Raw genomic sequence first — 16816 nt, forward strand, 5'->3', positions numbered from 1 at the left:
GTTTTTGAACTCCTGCAGACGTAAAAAGATTATTCACAAATCTTCGTAGGATACCATAAATATTTCATTCACTACTAAACATTTGATGTAACGCCACTTATGTATTTCCCGTTCCAAAGGCTGTCCACTCATTTTACGATAAGTCATGATAGTGCCATTTTCTATTGAAAAAAAAAAAAAAAACTGAGTGTAGGGTTTTACCAAATATTTGCCGTACCGCAACACCCATTAAAGACGCCACTTTAGTAGGCCTGTCCATGAAGCTAAGTTAGCGACAATTTAATTGCTATAGGTACTTAACTGACCTATATATTACTTACCTACCTATATTCACACTAAACATGGAAAAATAAATAATTTGAGACTACCGTCAATGACGTCTGCCTGCTCGTGTCTGTCGGCTTGGGTTAGTTTAGTTTAGGTTAGGTTCGGTTAGGTTATAACGCATCTAAAATTCAATCATTCGAGACGACCGGCAATGAAGTCTGCCCGCTCGTGTCTGGCCGCTTGGGTTGTTTTGCTTACAAGACCGCCATACACAATTACTCTCACACGCGCGGAGATACTTGCAATGTGGCGGAAGCGAACTTAGTATATCTACCTACTACCTATTTGGCTTGGCACAGACTTCAAACCGACCATTTGGTAGCACATACCAATAATAATATTTTATTAAAATTATAGGTATTAGTTGCACAAGAATTGTCATATTGAAATTGTATAAATAAATCATAAATGTATATATATATATATTTATTTACAAGTAATTATAATACTGTGTACTAAACGAAATAAGACAAAAATGAATTAAAAGTATTACGTGCATTGTTGTATTTTGGATTAAATCTGTATTTTTTATTTTTCGCTTTTTAATGTATGGTTTTTTTTTAAGTCGGGTAGATATATATATTTTTAAAATAGTAGGTTTATTACTGGTTACATTTGGCTTTGAAGTAGAAAACTAAACAACTAGGTCTAAATGTGATTTGGAGAGGGGAAAAGGGGAGGGAAGTGTGAGATGCGCGCTCTTCGCAAGACGCAGGAGGGTTGGCAGGAGGGGGCGCAGTGGGGGCGGAGGAGGGGAGGGAGCGGCAGTGCTCTCCCCAGGCGAGGCGTCGCGGCGCCCAGTCTCCTCCAGGTCCCCACGGCGCTCGGCTGCTCCACCAGGATGACGAACACGATGACGACAACGGCGGCGTGGCAGGTGGCTCTCCTGGTGCTGGCGGCGGCAACTGGCGGCTCGCGTGAGTTACCGCCCCTCCCCACCCCGACGTTCATCCAAGCCATTCCGCGTACAACTCGTGGCATCTGTGTGACTGTTAAGCTGGGTTTACGATTGATTTCCTTAAGAATTATAACTTAACATCGAGCACACGATTAAGTCAAAACAACATTTTCCAGTTTATGATTGACATAGAAGTCGTTAATTCTAACCAATCACAGCACAAAACACATGGCCGGCCATTGTTCGAAACGGAGAAGCAGGTTTGAAATAGGTTATTGACAAATGGGATATCTATTTTTCGAAATGGATGATGATTACAAATGACAAATATACGAATTCTAACCCAAAATACTGCCTCACTCGGTCCAATAATAAGACATAAACTTCCGGTTGAAAGGTTCCGGTTTGTTGTGATTGGTCGCTTCCCTTAAGTCTTAACGAAAAATATAAAATATAACCATTTCTGTTAAGTCTTAAGTCATCATATGGTTCGCACACGACCCGTCAAAATTCACACACGACAATCATAAACCATTCCACTAGTTTACATAGAGTCATATGGTAAGTACACGACTAAGTCTTAAGTCTTAATTCTTAATTTTCAATCGTAAACCCACCTTTAATAAGTACATCATGCTGTACTTCATCTCGACGCTCTCGGTATGCGGCATTTCGTGAATGCGACGGAAGCCAAGGAACAGACATGTGTCACAGCCACGGTGCTGCCATCTGTGGCGGATGGCGCGAACCAAAGCTCACATACACAAAGAGAAACCTTACAGTCCTAACCGTTTGATGAGTTTTAACAAGACGGGCAGTATTTTAATAAAATCCCTTGTGGAAAAAATCAGGTGCAAAGCCCAGGTAGAGTATTTTTTTAAAAGACTTTTTTGCTTTTATCGTAGCCGTTTCATAATGTAGTTTAAAATTTAGGTCTGCCAATCGATTGATTCGATAGTCGACGTAGCTGCTCCGGCAGCGAATAATACGGCGGTGCGGAAACTACCTGTGATTCGCGTCCAGATATGTAGTTGAAAAAAATATTTGGCGCGTATTTATCACGGTCGGGATTATTTTAAAGAATTCTACGTTAAAATTTCGTGTCCGAAAACATATAGTATAGTTACTGTGATATCAAACCGATAAGAAGACAAACAAACACATCTCTTTTCATCAAGTCATAACTTACCTCAAATATTTGCTTACCTTCATATGCAGATTGTTCGCGGCGAAACAAAAACGCAGTGAAGTTTTTATTTACGTATCCAAAAGCCATAAAGTTGTGAAATTCACACATTCTTTACGGAAGACTTGTTCAATATAATTCTTGCAAACAAAAAGCACATAACCAAATACCATACCGACTATTTTATCAGAAAACAATATTTTTTTTTTCACACATTACTGACAAAAACTGAAAGACTGGCTCACATTTTTTTCTCTCTTTTGAACATACGTTGAGGCCCGGAAATTTCACGGATTCATTCTGTCTCGACCTAGAATGCAGTAACTTGGACACGCCAACCTTTTGTTTTAGTTACGTTCGCTAAGACGTGAAAAAACCTACCCTCACGCATAAGGGGATAGTAAAAAGATTTTTTTTGTGAATGTTTTATTTATCTGAAACACCTAACCTAACTTATATATTAAATCAGAAAAAAGAACACTACCGCAGATTATTCGGGGTCTGACTCCATGTCAATGGGTCTTAGGTTTCTCTTCATCTTGCACGTCGACTACCACTGGCTTTCTTAGGACTAAGAATGTGTACTTTTCTCAACTCCCATAGTTCGCGCTTGATAGGGAGTCAAACTCGTTAGAGGAGACGGAACACGTTTAAGTTCGAAACCAAGCCAGTTTACGTTATTTTTTCACGACAGACAACAATGGCGCATGGTTTTATTTTATTAACTTGGAAGTGACAGCAGTGCGTTAAGAGCTGCCGTGTATCTAACACGATTTAGGCTTCCAGACTATAGGTTCTCCTAGTAAGATGTAACGCTATAAAGATATTTAACAAAAAAAATGAGGAAAGTATTCTGCAATGGAGAGCTGAGTTTAAATATAAAATCATACTTTGAGACGTTAAATGTTCTGTACTATTTACTATGGAATGGAAACATGGACCTTGAAAAATAGTGAAATATACAAGCTAGAAGCGCTTGAAATGTGTGACCATACAAGATAATTCTGCGTTTGAGCTGATGGCAAGAGAAACCAAAGATGATATGAATAGAGGAATTGGGGAGAAAATATGAAGTACTGAATACAATTAAAATTCGAAAGCTGCAATATCTGGGACACATAATACGAGGAGATAAGTATCTCCTGTTACAGCTCCTCGTTCAAGGGAAGGTAAAAGGAAGAAGATAACCAGGTAAAGAAGTATTTCCTGGCTGGAAATACTAAGGAGTTGGTTTAAATACATCACCACTGAATTAAATATTAAAGGCCCGGACATCCATGATGGTTGCTGACCTTCTAAGAGGAGAGGTCACATGCAGAAGAAGTAAGACCACAGGTTTGAAAATAAACTGAAATAGTTTAAATAGACGAAGGACTACTGCAGTATTAATGTAGCGGGTAGGTACGCTTGAAAAGTAATAATTTCAACATAGTCCCAAAAACAGTGACAGTCTGTGTCATAATCTGGATAGTTCTCAAAATAGTACAATGTTACAAGTATCCTTCTGCCACTGTTGTTCTTGTAACAGTGTTTGCAAACGACTTCATTTGGTTGTAAGAGCTCCTAAAAAAAATCTAGTAAAGTGATATTTGAAAAAAAAAAGTGCGCGAGTCTTTCAGTACTCGTCAATGATGCGTAACATATATCCTTGGTAAAGAGCAAAATCGCATGTTCTCATGTTGCCAATGCACTTATAATACAAAACATGGCCACGAAATTTGACGTAGAATCCTTTAAAATAATGTCGAGTGTGATAGATGTATGAAAATAATGTTTTCAACTTCATTTCAGGACGCGAATCACACGTATTTTCCGCACCCGCCGCTAGAATTCGCTGCCGGAGCTGCTACGTCAACTATTGCATCATTTGATTAGCAGACAGAAATTTTAAACTAGATAATGAAACGGCTACGTTATAATCAAAAATGTCTTAAAAAAAAATACTACTTCTCGGCTTTTGAAATGATATTCGACAAGGTATTTTATTAAAACACTGCATATCTTGTTAAAATCCATTAAACATTTAATACTATAAAGTTTCTATTTGTCTTTGTGAACTTTGATTCACTCCATTCGCCACAGATGGCAGCACCGTGGTTACACATTTCCAATCCATGCGATTTACGTTCCCTTCACGAAATTACTCCAACCAAATGCCGCATACTGAGAGCTAACATGTTTACAACATCAAAATGTGTACCAATGGTACTACTTTGGGGAGTTGTCAAAGTTGGGTGTTTTTAAGTAATTCCGCAGAGCATTGCGCTTCTAAACGCGTGATCGGCGAGAATGAATCAAAAACTTCTTTGCAAGGTTCACGTCGCGTTGCAACGTCTAACTGTACTCGCTGTGAAATGTCAAGGCAGACCGCTCACTCCGTCTGCAGTGGGTTTTTCGCTTCGGCCGGCGTTCGTAGCCTTGCCTGTGCGGAAGTGGCCGCGAACATCGGCGACCACTATCCTTGGACGCTCGGCGCTCGTCTGCAGCCTCCGTGTTCTCTGGTTCGAGCCCGGCGCATGCCGAGGGCGGTCCTTGCTTCATGAAGGGCGAACTGACAGTCATAGGTGATTTACGAACAAACCTTAAAGCCCCTGCCCACCCGTGCATACATTCGGCGTGCAGAGCTTGAGAGAAAAAAAAATCACAAACACGATTTTAAAAACTGTTCAAGATATCCTAGTGGTATCTGTTCGCGAACAGCATTTAAGAATACGCTCAGAGTGGATTAGCAGCTCTGTTTCTGTATTTTATTTTCAAACGGTATTTTCGGAAGATTGAAAACGGCTTCAACGCGTGTTTTCAGAATAAATTTTATGCATGGAAAACCCAGTATTGATTATTGAAAGCACTCAAGTGACTTGCATTACTCCTTTATATAAATCTATCCGTAATTTAATGTTATGGTTACCGTTCAAATCTCATAGTTCTCCAATGGAAGACGAGAAGACTGCGCGCCAGCTCACAGCCTAACGCTTAGAGGCGATACCGCGCTAGAAAAACCATCGAGCGTCACTCTTATCTTCCCGTCTCACTAACAAAAAATAAAACCCTGATTAAGAGGCCCTTCTAAATGACCCATTAGATTGAAGAAAGCTCGGAAAGTGCATCTGAAAGGACTCCAGACTTTTTTTTTGACCTTCTGAATAGTTGAAAGTATTCTTACACAATCGCCGATGCAGCCTACCGTGAAAGCAGTCGCTCGAGTCCTTACATGCATTCTTGTGGTCTGTGAGTGTTTATGTTGCACTGTCTTTCAGTAAAACTTAAACGATAGTCTGTATGCTTAGTCAGTCAACTGCTATTCATGCCATTTTATGGTTATCTTTAACAGTGAAATGATTAACTTTAAAGCTTCAAAATTTAAATTTTCCCTAAAAGAGAACGAGAAAAATTTGATCATATTTAACTTCCTGTTTGTATTCGCCACGTAGTACATGCCCAAATAATTATGCATACATAGCATTAATGTATGTCCCGAGTGAATTTAGTTAATTTAAATTCCGTTCTCGGTTAAACATTTTTCCGTTTGGACGGCTGGAGTGGCAAGGCTGACTACCATGTTAGAAATCAATGTAAATGCACGGACTTTTCAACGAATAATTTTACTCAAATAAACGAAGAGTTCTTCGTAATTTTAAATAACTGAATTTTTATAGAAACTAAGGTCGTAGTAGCTACTTGGATTATTTGTAACCAACGTTCTTTGTAGATTAAAGGTGAAAAATATTAATAGTAGGCTTCACCTAGCTGAAACGCGCTAAATATAGATTGTTTTGCCAAGTAATTAATAAAAAATGAAATTTATTAATAGTTATGTATTTATCAATAATAAATAAGCTGTATATGGCGTGTTTTTGACCGGGACTACTGGTTGACCTTAAATGATGCTCTAACCGCGCGCCCTCTACCCTCTATCTCGAAAACTATTCAACGTAAAAGAAAAAATTGAAACAAATGTTTTAGGGAATTTAATCCTGTACAATATTGATAATACAAATAGCGAAAAACCCATAGGAAACGAGATATTTGCAAAAATTGTGCAAAGAAAAATCGATTTTTGTGACCTTTGACCTTAGATTTTAATAGTCGCGTACACCTTACCATATGTAGGTTTTGAGACCACTTTTAGGATGTAAAAATACAAGTTTATACGAGTTTTATAGCTGGGTATCTCAAATTCCGAGATACTTACCTAATTTTGACTATGTTAGTGAGGACGGATAACAAGGTCGTCGCTCGCTGGTGCTTCTAGAGCGGACTATTATGAAATAAGAGCTGTAATCGTAACATTATATGGCGGAGGAACGAAGATAATGGTGTAATGAAAGTCCCTTAAGTGCTTTCAAAAATATTTACTGGTTGTTTTATGCCTGAGAAATTACTCTGAAAACACGCCTTTTTAAAATCCATTTTAACTATTTTAATAATACAGTTTAAAAACTTAATCCGGTAGTCAAACTACTTATCCGCCCTCAGCAAATTCTTAAATGTATTTCGTAAGCAGACTTCACTCGGATATCTTGAGTAGTTTTGAAATCGCGTTGTTTTCCCTGAAGCTCTGCGCACCGCATGTGTGTCCGGGTAGGCGGGGCCCTCAAGTGCTTCTCTTAGTTGTACTTACTGGTCTCGGGCCTCTGTAGCCACGTACGTAGCAATTTTGAACCTTGTAACTGCTCACCAGTGTGAAATAGTCAATGATTCTGAAGGTAAAAAGTGGAGGTTAACGCAGTTATATTTTAAAAAAAAGTCCAAACGAAAATGAAAGTCATTTGAACCAGGGAACATTGTTCGAAGTTGGTCATCGCATACCGCGTCTGAACAGAAGCGTGTTTCCATCTTTTTATGTTCCACTCTACAACATCGACTTCTTGTTAGTCTTAACTTTCTACGAGCCAAGCCTCACTTGCTTTGTTCCAGAAACTCTCTCCCTGTCGCAAATGATCTCTGGCCCGAGTACAGTAGAAATTCGTGAAATTCTCTCTCTCTCTCTCTTTTTTTTTTTTTTAATTAATCCAATGTAAATATAAAAAATAACACTTTAAGGTTTCTTAGCTAAGGCCACGTCCATGGCGTTTCGGCAATATTTGTTGAAGCCATCCAAGGCGTTTAATCGCACTTGATTGGTAAAATGTTATAAATGAACGCAGCTCCAGGGGCTCAACAATCACTCGTCTCTTGCAGGCCGCCAAAGTAAAAGCTTTGTGCTTTGTAATGATCTGAAGCGAGCATCACACTCTTGGGTGTTACCTTTTTCGTTACACTTCGATAAGTCATCACCTCGACTTATACTACAGGCTGTAAATAACTTGAACTTAAAAAACAAACAATAGATGCGTAACATTTAACCACAGTAAACGAGAAAATTCATGTGTCCTGTCCTTGTGTCGCAAATACACTTATAATACGAAGCTCGGACGCGAAATTTAACGTAGAATTCTTTAAAATAATGCTGAGCGTGATAAATATACACAAATTGTTTTTTCAACTAAATTTACAGACGCGAAACACACGTAGTTTCCGCTCCCGCCGCTAGAATTCGCTGCCGGAGCAGCTACGTCGACTATCTAATCATTCGATTTACACACAGAAATTTTAAATAATAAAAGAAAAATGCTCCTAAAAAAAGTAACGAACAAAGACTTTAATAAATCGGCTTTGAACCTGCTTTCCGACAGTGAATTTTACTAAAATACTGACTATCTTGTTAAAATTAGTTAAACAGTTAATACTATAAAGTTTCCTTTTGGCTTTGTGAACTTTGGTTTCGCGCCATCCGCCACAGATGGCAGCACCGTGGTTACACACGCGACTTCTGTTCCATTCACGAAATTACGCCTACCAAATGTGGTATACCGAGGGCTAACATGTTACACATCATGATAAACGCCGTCCGGAAGCCCGCAGCAGCCGGGCGGGCTGGCTAGACGTGTCGCCTCGCTCGACCTGGTGTGGAAGGGGGGGGGAGGGGGTTATACGTACCCGCGACGCCCTGGGGAGGTGGGGCTACCGCGCCCAGCCGCAGTCGGCCCCGCTTTCTACACGGCCGCGCGCCGCGCCAACACTTCCGCCTGCCACGACCTCCCCCACCCCCTCCCCAACTCCCAGCCAGCTACCAGCCGCGTGTTTCCTGATTGTTGGCCGAGCTGAACGCGAACGAGCTTCTTTCGCCGATAACCACCGATAAAAAAAAATACATGTCTCAAAAAATGGGGCAAAGTGTGCCGAAGCCTACCAAACAGTACAAATTTTCCCCGCGATGGCTCACCATCTCTAACAATGATTTGTGAATCGGACAGTAAAAGTTAGTGGAGTTAGTGCATCGAATTAAATGGTCTTTACACATCATCAGAATTGAGGTCACACCGGCTCTAGGCAACGACCCAAATGTTTCCAATTTGAGAAAAGTTACGGGTTTTAACCCTCATCGCTTTGGGGAGAGGCGCCTGATCTGACCACTCATGCACCGTGACTCACAGTTCTAGAAAAAAAAAACATTTAATACTTCAGTGCAGTTTTGTGGTGAAAAATTACCCAACATGAAATCTTTCTTACTTGGTATTCACATATTTGCAGTTTCATTGCAACTGATATTTAAATGTTTTTATTTCATTCGTGTCACTAAAGTTTTTTATAGTTTAAAATGCCCATATTAATAACTTTAGTATGATTTTTAATAGCCAAATTTGTTATAAAATTCAGCCTTCTTTTAAGATATCCTGAATTCAACTAGCATCGCAGTGACGTATACAGAAATATTAAGGAATGTATTGAATTTATATGAAGAGAAAAATATCAAACTGAAATTCAGTAAGCGATGGTAGATAATGCCATTTACTCACAACCAACTCGTGTGTTTTGCGTGTTCCATTTACTCTCGCACTCTAAATATGAAACTGTTAAAAAAAAAAAAAAAAAAAAAAAAAAAAACTACTACTAATCAGTTGCACTTCGCTGGAAAAATGTGAAACTGGTCCATTCCGAATTCTTCTGGAGCTGTACAGTGAGTTTCCAGTGAAATCCCACTGATTTTCAGAAGCTTTAACAGTTTCATATTTAAAGGACGCACTTACGTAGTGGAAATAAATTTTTTAACTGCTTCCTCAGAAACTACTTTTAGTTGTTAAGATGTTAATGTTTTAATGAAAGGCTCTGAAACTTGCCCAATTATGTGTTTATTTTCCGATATACAGGTAGTCCTATAACTAAAAGTCAAACCACTTTCCCTTCCGTTATTTACTCTTACATATTGAGCATAATCATCATCGCAACACTGTTACAAAGGTTTCGTAAGCTTTTGGCATCTAATTAAATAAAATTGTTTGTATTCTTATCTAATTGTAAAACAACCACGTGGAGATATGAACCCGCAGTATTTGACAAATAACAGAATTGTATACAGTTTTTAAAATTATAACATTGTAAATGTGGCATCTGCTCTCGATAGTTTATTTAAGCTTTTGATGAAGGAAAGGGGGCTAGAATGTGAACCATCGCGTAAGGTGGAAAGCAATTTCTGAAAGTAAATGACAGGCCTCTGAGGCGAGGCGAGTGTCCTTTAGCACATCGTTATTTTCAGGGTTCAGCTGACAAGGGGAGGTCGGCCGCTCGTCATCACCGATTTCGTCCGGCTTCACTCGAACCCGCGACCTTCGCTCTACGAATCAGAATTCTTGCCGCTGCGCCAACCACTGATTGTAAATTACTCTAACATAAAAGACGTATTTACTGACCGATCCGCGCCAATTTTTTTTTTTTTTCATTTCCTATACGCTTGGCCATCTGTAGGTCCCTCTTGCGTCAGTTTCATTTCTGGTCTAGTCCTACGTGTACCGTCAACCCGGGCGAAGTCTGTGATGTCGAGTAGCCGACCTCCAGTTGCGAGTCCATCTGTTAGTGTGCACCGAAGTTTAAGTATTTCCCCACCCAACTACAAGCAACTTTAAAGCTGAGAAGTGCCAAGTATATATTTTTTTCGGTGGTCCATCTGGCACATTGGGTTCCTTTCGAGTGGGGGGCGGGGGAGGAGGAGTTCCGTGAAATGCCAGAGGCATTATAATGCACCAAGCTTATGATGGTTGCTCGGCGTGTGCACAGTCAGGAGGTACACTTTGCTGCTTGGTTCTGAACACAAGAAGATCTTTTCAAGTCGACGGTGACAACTTTCCCTTCACTTAAATGTTTAAGTAAATATCATTGCAATACGACTGACACACTCTCCCGTTCTTAGAATCTGTGCCATGCAGAGACAGGTTTTTTCGTAGCCACGTCACACTGTTTGAAATCGCAGAAAAATTTCAATGAAGAGTTCCCAGAGATAAACGAAGAGTTCTTAGTAATGCTAGATAACTGGATCTTCGTTTAAACTACGACGTATTTAAAAATTTTTGAGCTCTGATTTTTTTTTGTTATAAACAGTGTAACCACACACACACGTGGAAGACATAAAAGGTGTTCTCGCAAGTAGTCTTCACAGGTTTTTTTGAAGTTTTGTTGATTATACCTACCAAAAATGTTCTTGTTGATTCGTGCTCGAAGTAAGTGAACTTAGTACAGTTCACGTTATTTGCAAACCGATCCCTGAATAGCTTTCCAGCATAAAAAAAAATAAAATAAAGTCAAATTATTTAATATTGAACACCTTTTCCATGGTTTTAAAAAAAATTATATTTGAATGAAACATCACTTAAAATATACGATCATGCACCGATTTTTCGTAAGAAACACTCATTATTATCTCGAAAAACGTTTTTCGTATATGCAAAAAAAAAAAAAATTATAGCCATGTGTTGTCCAAAGTTACAATATCTTAATCGAAGCATTACAAACTATTTCTCGGCAACTGGTTGTATACAGCAAGGAGCTATATGCAGCCAGAAGTTGCGTGGTGTTGTCGAAGCGCTAGTCCCGGCTGTTGTCGCAGGGAAAGGTCAGAGAGCCCGGTGAAAGCTGTGGCTCGGCCGCTGGTGCTGTGAGACGTAGCAGCCGCTTGCAGCACGCAGCTCAGGGAGCTGGCCCGGAGCCGTCCAGGGTTCTCCCGCCAAGCAACATGGCGAACGTGATTCTCCGCACAGATTTACGGACCCTACACTTCCCGAAAGAATGGGCGTAGTAGATCCCGATTTTGGGGGGGGGGGGGGGGGGGGGGGGGGGAGAGGTGCCTGGGCCCCCGTGGAATTAAGAAGCCCCTCACTGAGGGGGCCAGGTTATTCCGACCTTACGGCCGACATTCTCACGTTCCCCTCCCACAATTGCGCCTTAATAGAGTAGAGTTGGAGTAGCGTTCCAGTTCGCTTTTTATAAACATTCCAGAGCTTTTTAAGAAAAAAAAACAGAACTGTTAAGGATCGCTTATTGCAAAATCGTGACTGTGAAAACGGGGTTGATAAACGTAAACATGGGAGAAAAATCTGTAGGATTCCCAGGGAAGCCCGCGGGATAACTTTTATAATTTTCCATTTACGATTTTGCAAGCACAACTGGGCTTTGTGATTCCAGGGGTAAGCCCGGGCATACTCCCTTTCGCAACCGTGATCTACGCCCATGAACGTTAACGTCAAAACTATGTTTTATGGAAAACTTTATACATATTTTAATATGTTATGCTATTTGTTTGCATGTAGGCCTAAATGTGGGCAGTGCACAACATACAAGCACCCTACCCAGAGGTGACTTGTGTCGGTTGAAAGCCACGCATTCGCGCGGGACCCCCCCTCCCCCTCCCCCTGGGAATCCTAAAGATTTAACGCCCCTGCCCGAAAGTATCGTGAAGTGAAACCAGTCCATTGATGTTGCCACCTAGCAAGGAGTGTATTTGTGTAGGCTTGGCGGAATTTTTTAGGTCGACCGTGGTGTTGTTTATGTTGTGGTGTCACCTCTCAGCTCAGCATTTACGGCGTGCACAGGACAGCTATAAGATTTGAGCGGTAACCGTAACCTTAAATGGCGGAGAAAAGATGATAAATGTGTAATGAAAGTCCCTTTATCTTTATCTTTATATATATATTTCTTGTGTGCGTGTGTATGTCACTGAACTCCTCCTAGACGGCTGGACCGATTTTGATGAAATTTTGTTTGTGAGTTCACGGGGATTCGAGGATGGTTTAGATTCACAATTGGATATTTTATCTCGATTCTGAGATTAGAAAAACAAAAAAAAAACACGCTTTAAAAGCAAAAATTGCAACGCATTATTAGAAGCCATTAAGTTTTGCTATTGTAAGGAACTAAGTAGAGAGTAAGAAAAAAATAAAGATCCTGACAGTTTATAGCGTCGCCATATTTGTTTCAACTTTCAATACCCTTTTTGTATATTACAATTTAAATTGCAGAAAAAAATCATGTTTCATAGCCACAAAAATAGTGAGGATGGTTTAGATTCACAATTGGATATTTTATCTCGATTCTGAGTTAGTAAAAACTAAAAAAACACGCTTTAAAAGCAAAAATTGCAACGCATTATTAGAAGCCATTAAGTTTTGCTATTGTAAGGAACTAAGTAGAGAGTAAGAAAAAAATAAAGATCCTGACAGTTTATAGCGTCGCCATATTTGTTTCAATTTTCAATACCCTTTTTGTATATTACAATTTAAATTGCAGAAAAAAATCATGTTTCATAGCCACACAAATAGTGAGTGTGTGTCATTTCTCTATGTTCATGAGGTCTCGCCGCGTCAATTTTCTCCTTGGAGCGAACCCGTTCGCTTAATTAAATAAACAGCTTTTACCGTTGAATGATTTCATGATTTATTTAATGAAAATATGCTCTCATAAAAAAATTAGATGGATAGACATTCAATAGGTGTCTTTCTCTCACTCTCTCTCTCTCTCTGAAATGTATGTAGCTTGCTCGCGGGTCAGTAATGCAGACAATCTTTACATTCTAGCTCGAGACGGAAAAAACAGTAAATGTGGTTTACAAAGACATTTTATGAAGTGTCTTCCCGTCATTACATTTGAAAGTAGAAACATATTTACTCAAAATTTAGGTAGTAACATATTTTTATTTCAAAGACTGAAATAGAGGTGAGAAAAATTATCATTTGTGAACATAAGACAACTACTATAACTGTATCAACTGCTATATTATAATGTTTAAATTTCTAAATGGTGCAAGATAATACAAAATTCCATGCGGAAAAAGTCGTGGGCAGCAGATACGTATAGTTATAGGTGTGGGGCTATGCATGCTGATTTTTCATATACTGCATGGATGCGAACATGTAAGAATAATCTATCTATCTTACTATAATAAAACAGTACTTTTTCTGTCTGTCTGTTTGTACGCGATTTTGATGAAATTTTGTGTGTGAGTTCACGGGGATTCGAGGATGGTTTAGATTCACAACTGGATATTTTATCTCGATTCTGAGTTAAGAAAAACTAAAAATACACGCTTTAAAAGCAAAAAAACTAAGAATTGTTGATAATTAGCCTCCATGGCAACGGGCTTTTGCATTGTTGTTGCCTTCTGCGTTACCATGGAAAAGGTTTTTGGTAACGGCAGTGGCGTGCCCAAGAGGAGGGGTATGTATAATGAGAAGATACAAAATGTCCAGCGTAGAAATACTTACCGCCATATCCATATCTCACAAAAAGTACATTTGGGCAGGACAATGTCTGTCCGGTCCGCTAGAAAGATATATAGAGAGATAGAGATATAAATAGAAAGATAGAGAGAGTTATAGAGATATACATAGAGAGATAGAGAATTAGAGAGATAAAGAGAGATGCTTAGTATAAGTTAAAAAAATTACAAAAAAAAATTGATTGAGGCATTGCAACGCATGCCGGGCATTATCTAGTATATAATATATTTCTTGTGTGCGTGTGTATGTCACTGAACTCCTCCTAGACGGCTGGACCGATTTTGATGAAATTTTGTGTGTGAGTTCACGGGGATTCGAGGATGGTTTAGATTCACAATTGGATATTTTATCTCGATTTTGAGTTAAGAAAAACTAAAAAAAAAAAACACGCTTTAAAAGCAAAAATTGCAACGCATTATTAGAAGCCATTAAGTTTTGCTATTGTAAGGAACTAAGTAGAGAGTAAGAAAAAAATAAAGATCCTGACAGTTTATAGTGTCGCCATATTTGTTTCAATTTTCAATACCCTTTTTGTATATTACAATTTAAATTGCAGAAAAAAATCATGTTTCATAGCCACACAAATAGTGAGTGTGTGTCATTTCTCTATGTCCACGAGGTCTCGCCGCGTCAATTTTCTCCTTGGAGCGAAACCGTCCGCTTGATTAAATAAACAGCTTTTATCGTTGAATGATTTCATGATTTATTTAATGAAAATATGCTCTCATAAAAAAATTAGTTAGATAGACATTCAATAGGTGTCTTTCTCTCACTCTCTCTCTCTCTGAAATGTATGTAGCTTGCTCGCGGGTCAGTAATGCAGACAATCTTTACATTCTAGCTCGAGACGGAAAAAACAGTAAATGTGGTTTACAAAGACATTTTATGAAGTGTCTTCCCGTCATTACATTTGAAAGTAGAAACATATTTACTCAAAATTTAGGTAGTAACATATTTTTATTGCAAAGACTGAAATAGAGGTGAGAAAAATTATCATTTGTGAACATAAGAAAACTACTACAACTGTATCAACTGTTATGTTATAATGTTTAAATTTCTAAATGGTGCAAGATAATACAAAATTCCATGCGGAAAAAGTCGTGGGCAGCAGATACGTATAGTTATAGGTGTGGGGCTATGCATGCTGATTTTTCAAATACTGCATGGATGCGAACATGTAAGAATAATCTATCTATCTTACTATAATAAAACAGTACTTTTTCTTTCTGTCTGTTTGTACGCGATTTTGATGAAATTTTGTGTGTGAGTTCACGGGGATTCGAGGATGGTTTAGATTCACAATTGGATATTTTATCTCGATTCTGAGTTAAGAAAAACTAAAAATACACGCTTTAAAAGCAAAAAAACTAAGCATGGTTGATAATTAGCCTCCATGGCAACGGGCTTTTGCATTGTTGTTGCCTTCTGCGTAACCATGGGAAAGGTTTTTGGTAACGGCAGTGGCGTGCCCAAGAGGAGGGGTATGTATAATGAGAAGATACAAAATGTCCAGCGTAGAAATACTTACCGCCATATCCATATCTCACAAAAAGTACATTTGGGCAGGACAATGTCTGTCGGGTCCGCTAGAAAGATATATAGAGAGATAGAGATATAAATAGAAAGATAGAGAGAGTTATAGAGATATACATAGAGAGATAGAGAATTAGAGAGATAAAGAGAGATGCTTAGTATAAGTTAAAAAAATTACAAAAAAAAATTGATTGAGGCATTGCAACGCATGCCGGGCATTATCTAGTATATAATATATTTCTTGTGTGCGTGTGTATGTCACTGAACTCCTCCTAGACGGCTGGACCGATTTTGATGAAATTTTGTGTGTGAGTTCACGGGGATTCGAGGATGGTTTAGATTCACAATTGGATATTTTATCTCGATTTTGAGTTAAGAAAAACTAAAAAAAAAAACACGCTTTAAAAGCAAAAATTGCAACGCATTATTAGAAGCCATTAAGTTTTGCTATTGTAAGGAACTAAGTAGAGAGTAAGAAAAAAATAAAGATCCTGACAGTTTATAGTGTCGCCATATTTGTTTCAATTTTCAATACCCTTTTTGTATATTACAATTTAAATTGCAGAAAAAAATCATGTTTCATAGCCACACAAATAGTGAGTGTGTGTAATTTCTCTATGTCCACGAGGTCTCGCCGCGTCAATTTTCTCCTTGGAGCGAAACCGTCCGCTTAATTAAATAAACAGCTTTTATCGTTGAATGATTTCATGATTTATTTAATGAAAATATGCTCTCATAAAAAAATTAGTTAGATAGACATTCAATAGATGTCTTTCTCTCACTCTCTCTCTCTCTGAAATGTATGTAGCTTGCTCGCGGGTCAGTAATGCAGACAATCTTTACATTCTAGCTCGAGACGGAAAAAACAGTAAATGTGGTTTACAAAGACATTTTATGAAGTGTCTTCCCGTCATTACATTTGAAAGTAGAAACATATTTACTCAAAATTTAGGTAGTAACATATTTTTATTGCAAAGACTGAAATAGAGGTGAGAAAAATTATCATTTGTGAACATAAGAAAACTACTACAACTGTATCAACTGTTATGTTATAATGTTTAAATTTCTAAATGGTGCAAGATAATACAAAATTCCATGCGGAAAAAGTCGTGGGCAGCAGATACGTATAGTTATAGGTGTGGGGCTATGCATGCTGATTTTTCAAATACTGCATGGATGCGAACATGTAAGAATAATCTATCTATCTTACTATAATAAAACAGTACTTTTTCTTTCTGTCTGTTTGTACGCGATTTTGATGAAATTTTGTGTGTGAGTTCACGGGGA

General features: G+C 38.6%; 1 protein-coding gene across 2 annotated transcripts in view; it reads left to right on the top strand.

The window, feature by feature from the left end:
• Window positions 1-1070: 1070 nt before the first annotated feature.
• Window positions 1071-16816, top strand: part of LOC134536279 (protein obstructor-E-like) — a 47134-nt gene continuing 31388 nt past the window's right edge. Inside the window, exon 1 of one of the 2 annotated variants that reach the window (XM_063376024.1) lies at window positions 1071-1244. In XM_063376024.1, coding sequence (XP_063232094.1) covers window positions 1169-1244 — 76 coding nt within the window. In that variant the 5' untranslated portion in view covers window positions 1071-1168. The remainder of the gene's footprint in view (window positions 1245-16816) is intronic. The other variant, XM_063376013.1, reaches the window with a different exon arrangement.

The sequence above is a fragment of the Bacillus rossius genome, chromosome 1 (genome assembly GCF_032445375.1).
Source record: "Bacillus rossius redtenbacheri isolate Brsri chromosome 1, Brsri_v3, whole genome shotgun sequence".
NCBI lineage: Eukaryota > Metazoa > Arthropoda > Insecta > Phasmatodea > Bacillidae > Bacillus > Bacillus rossius.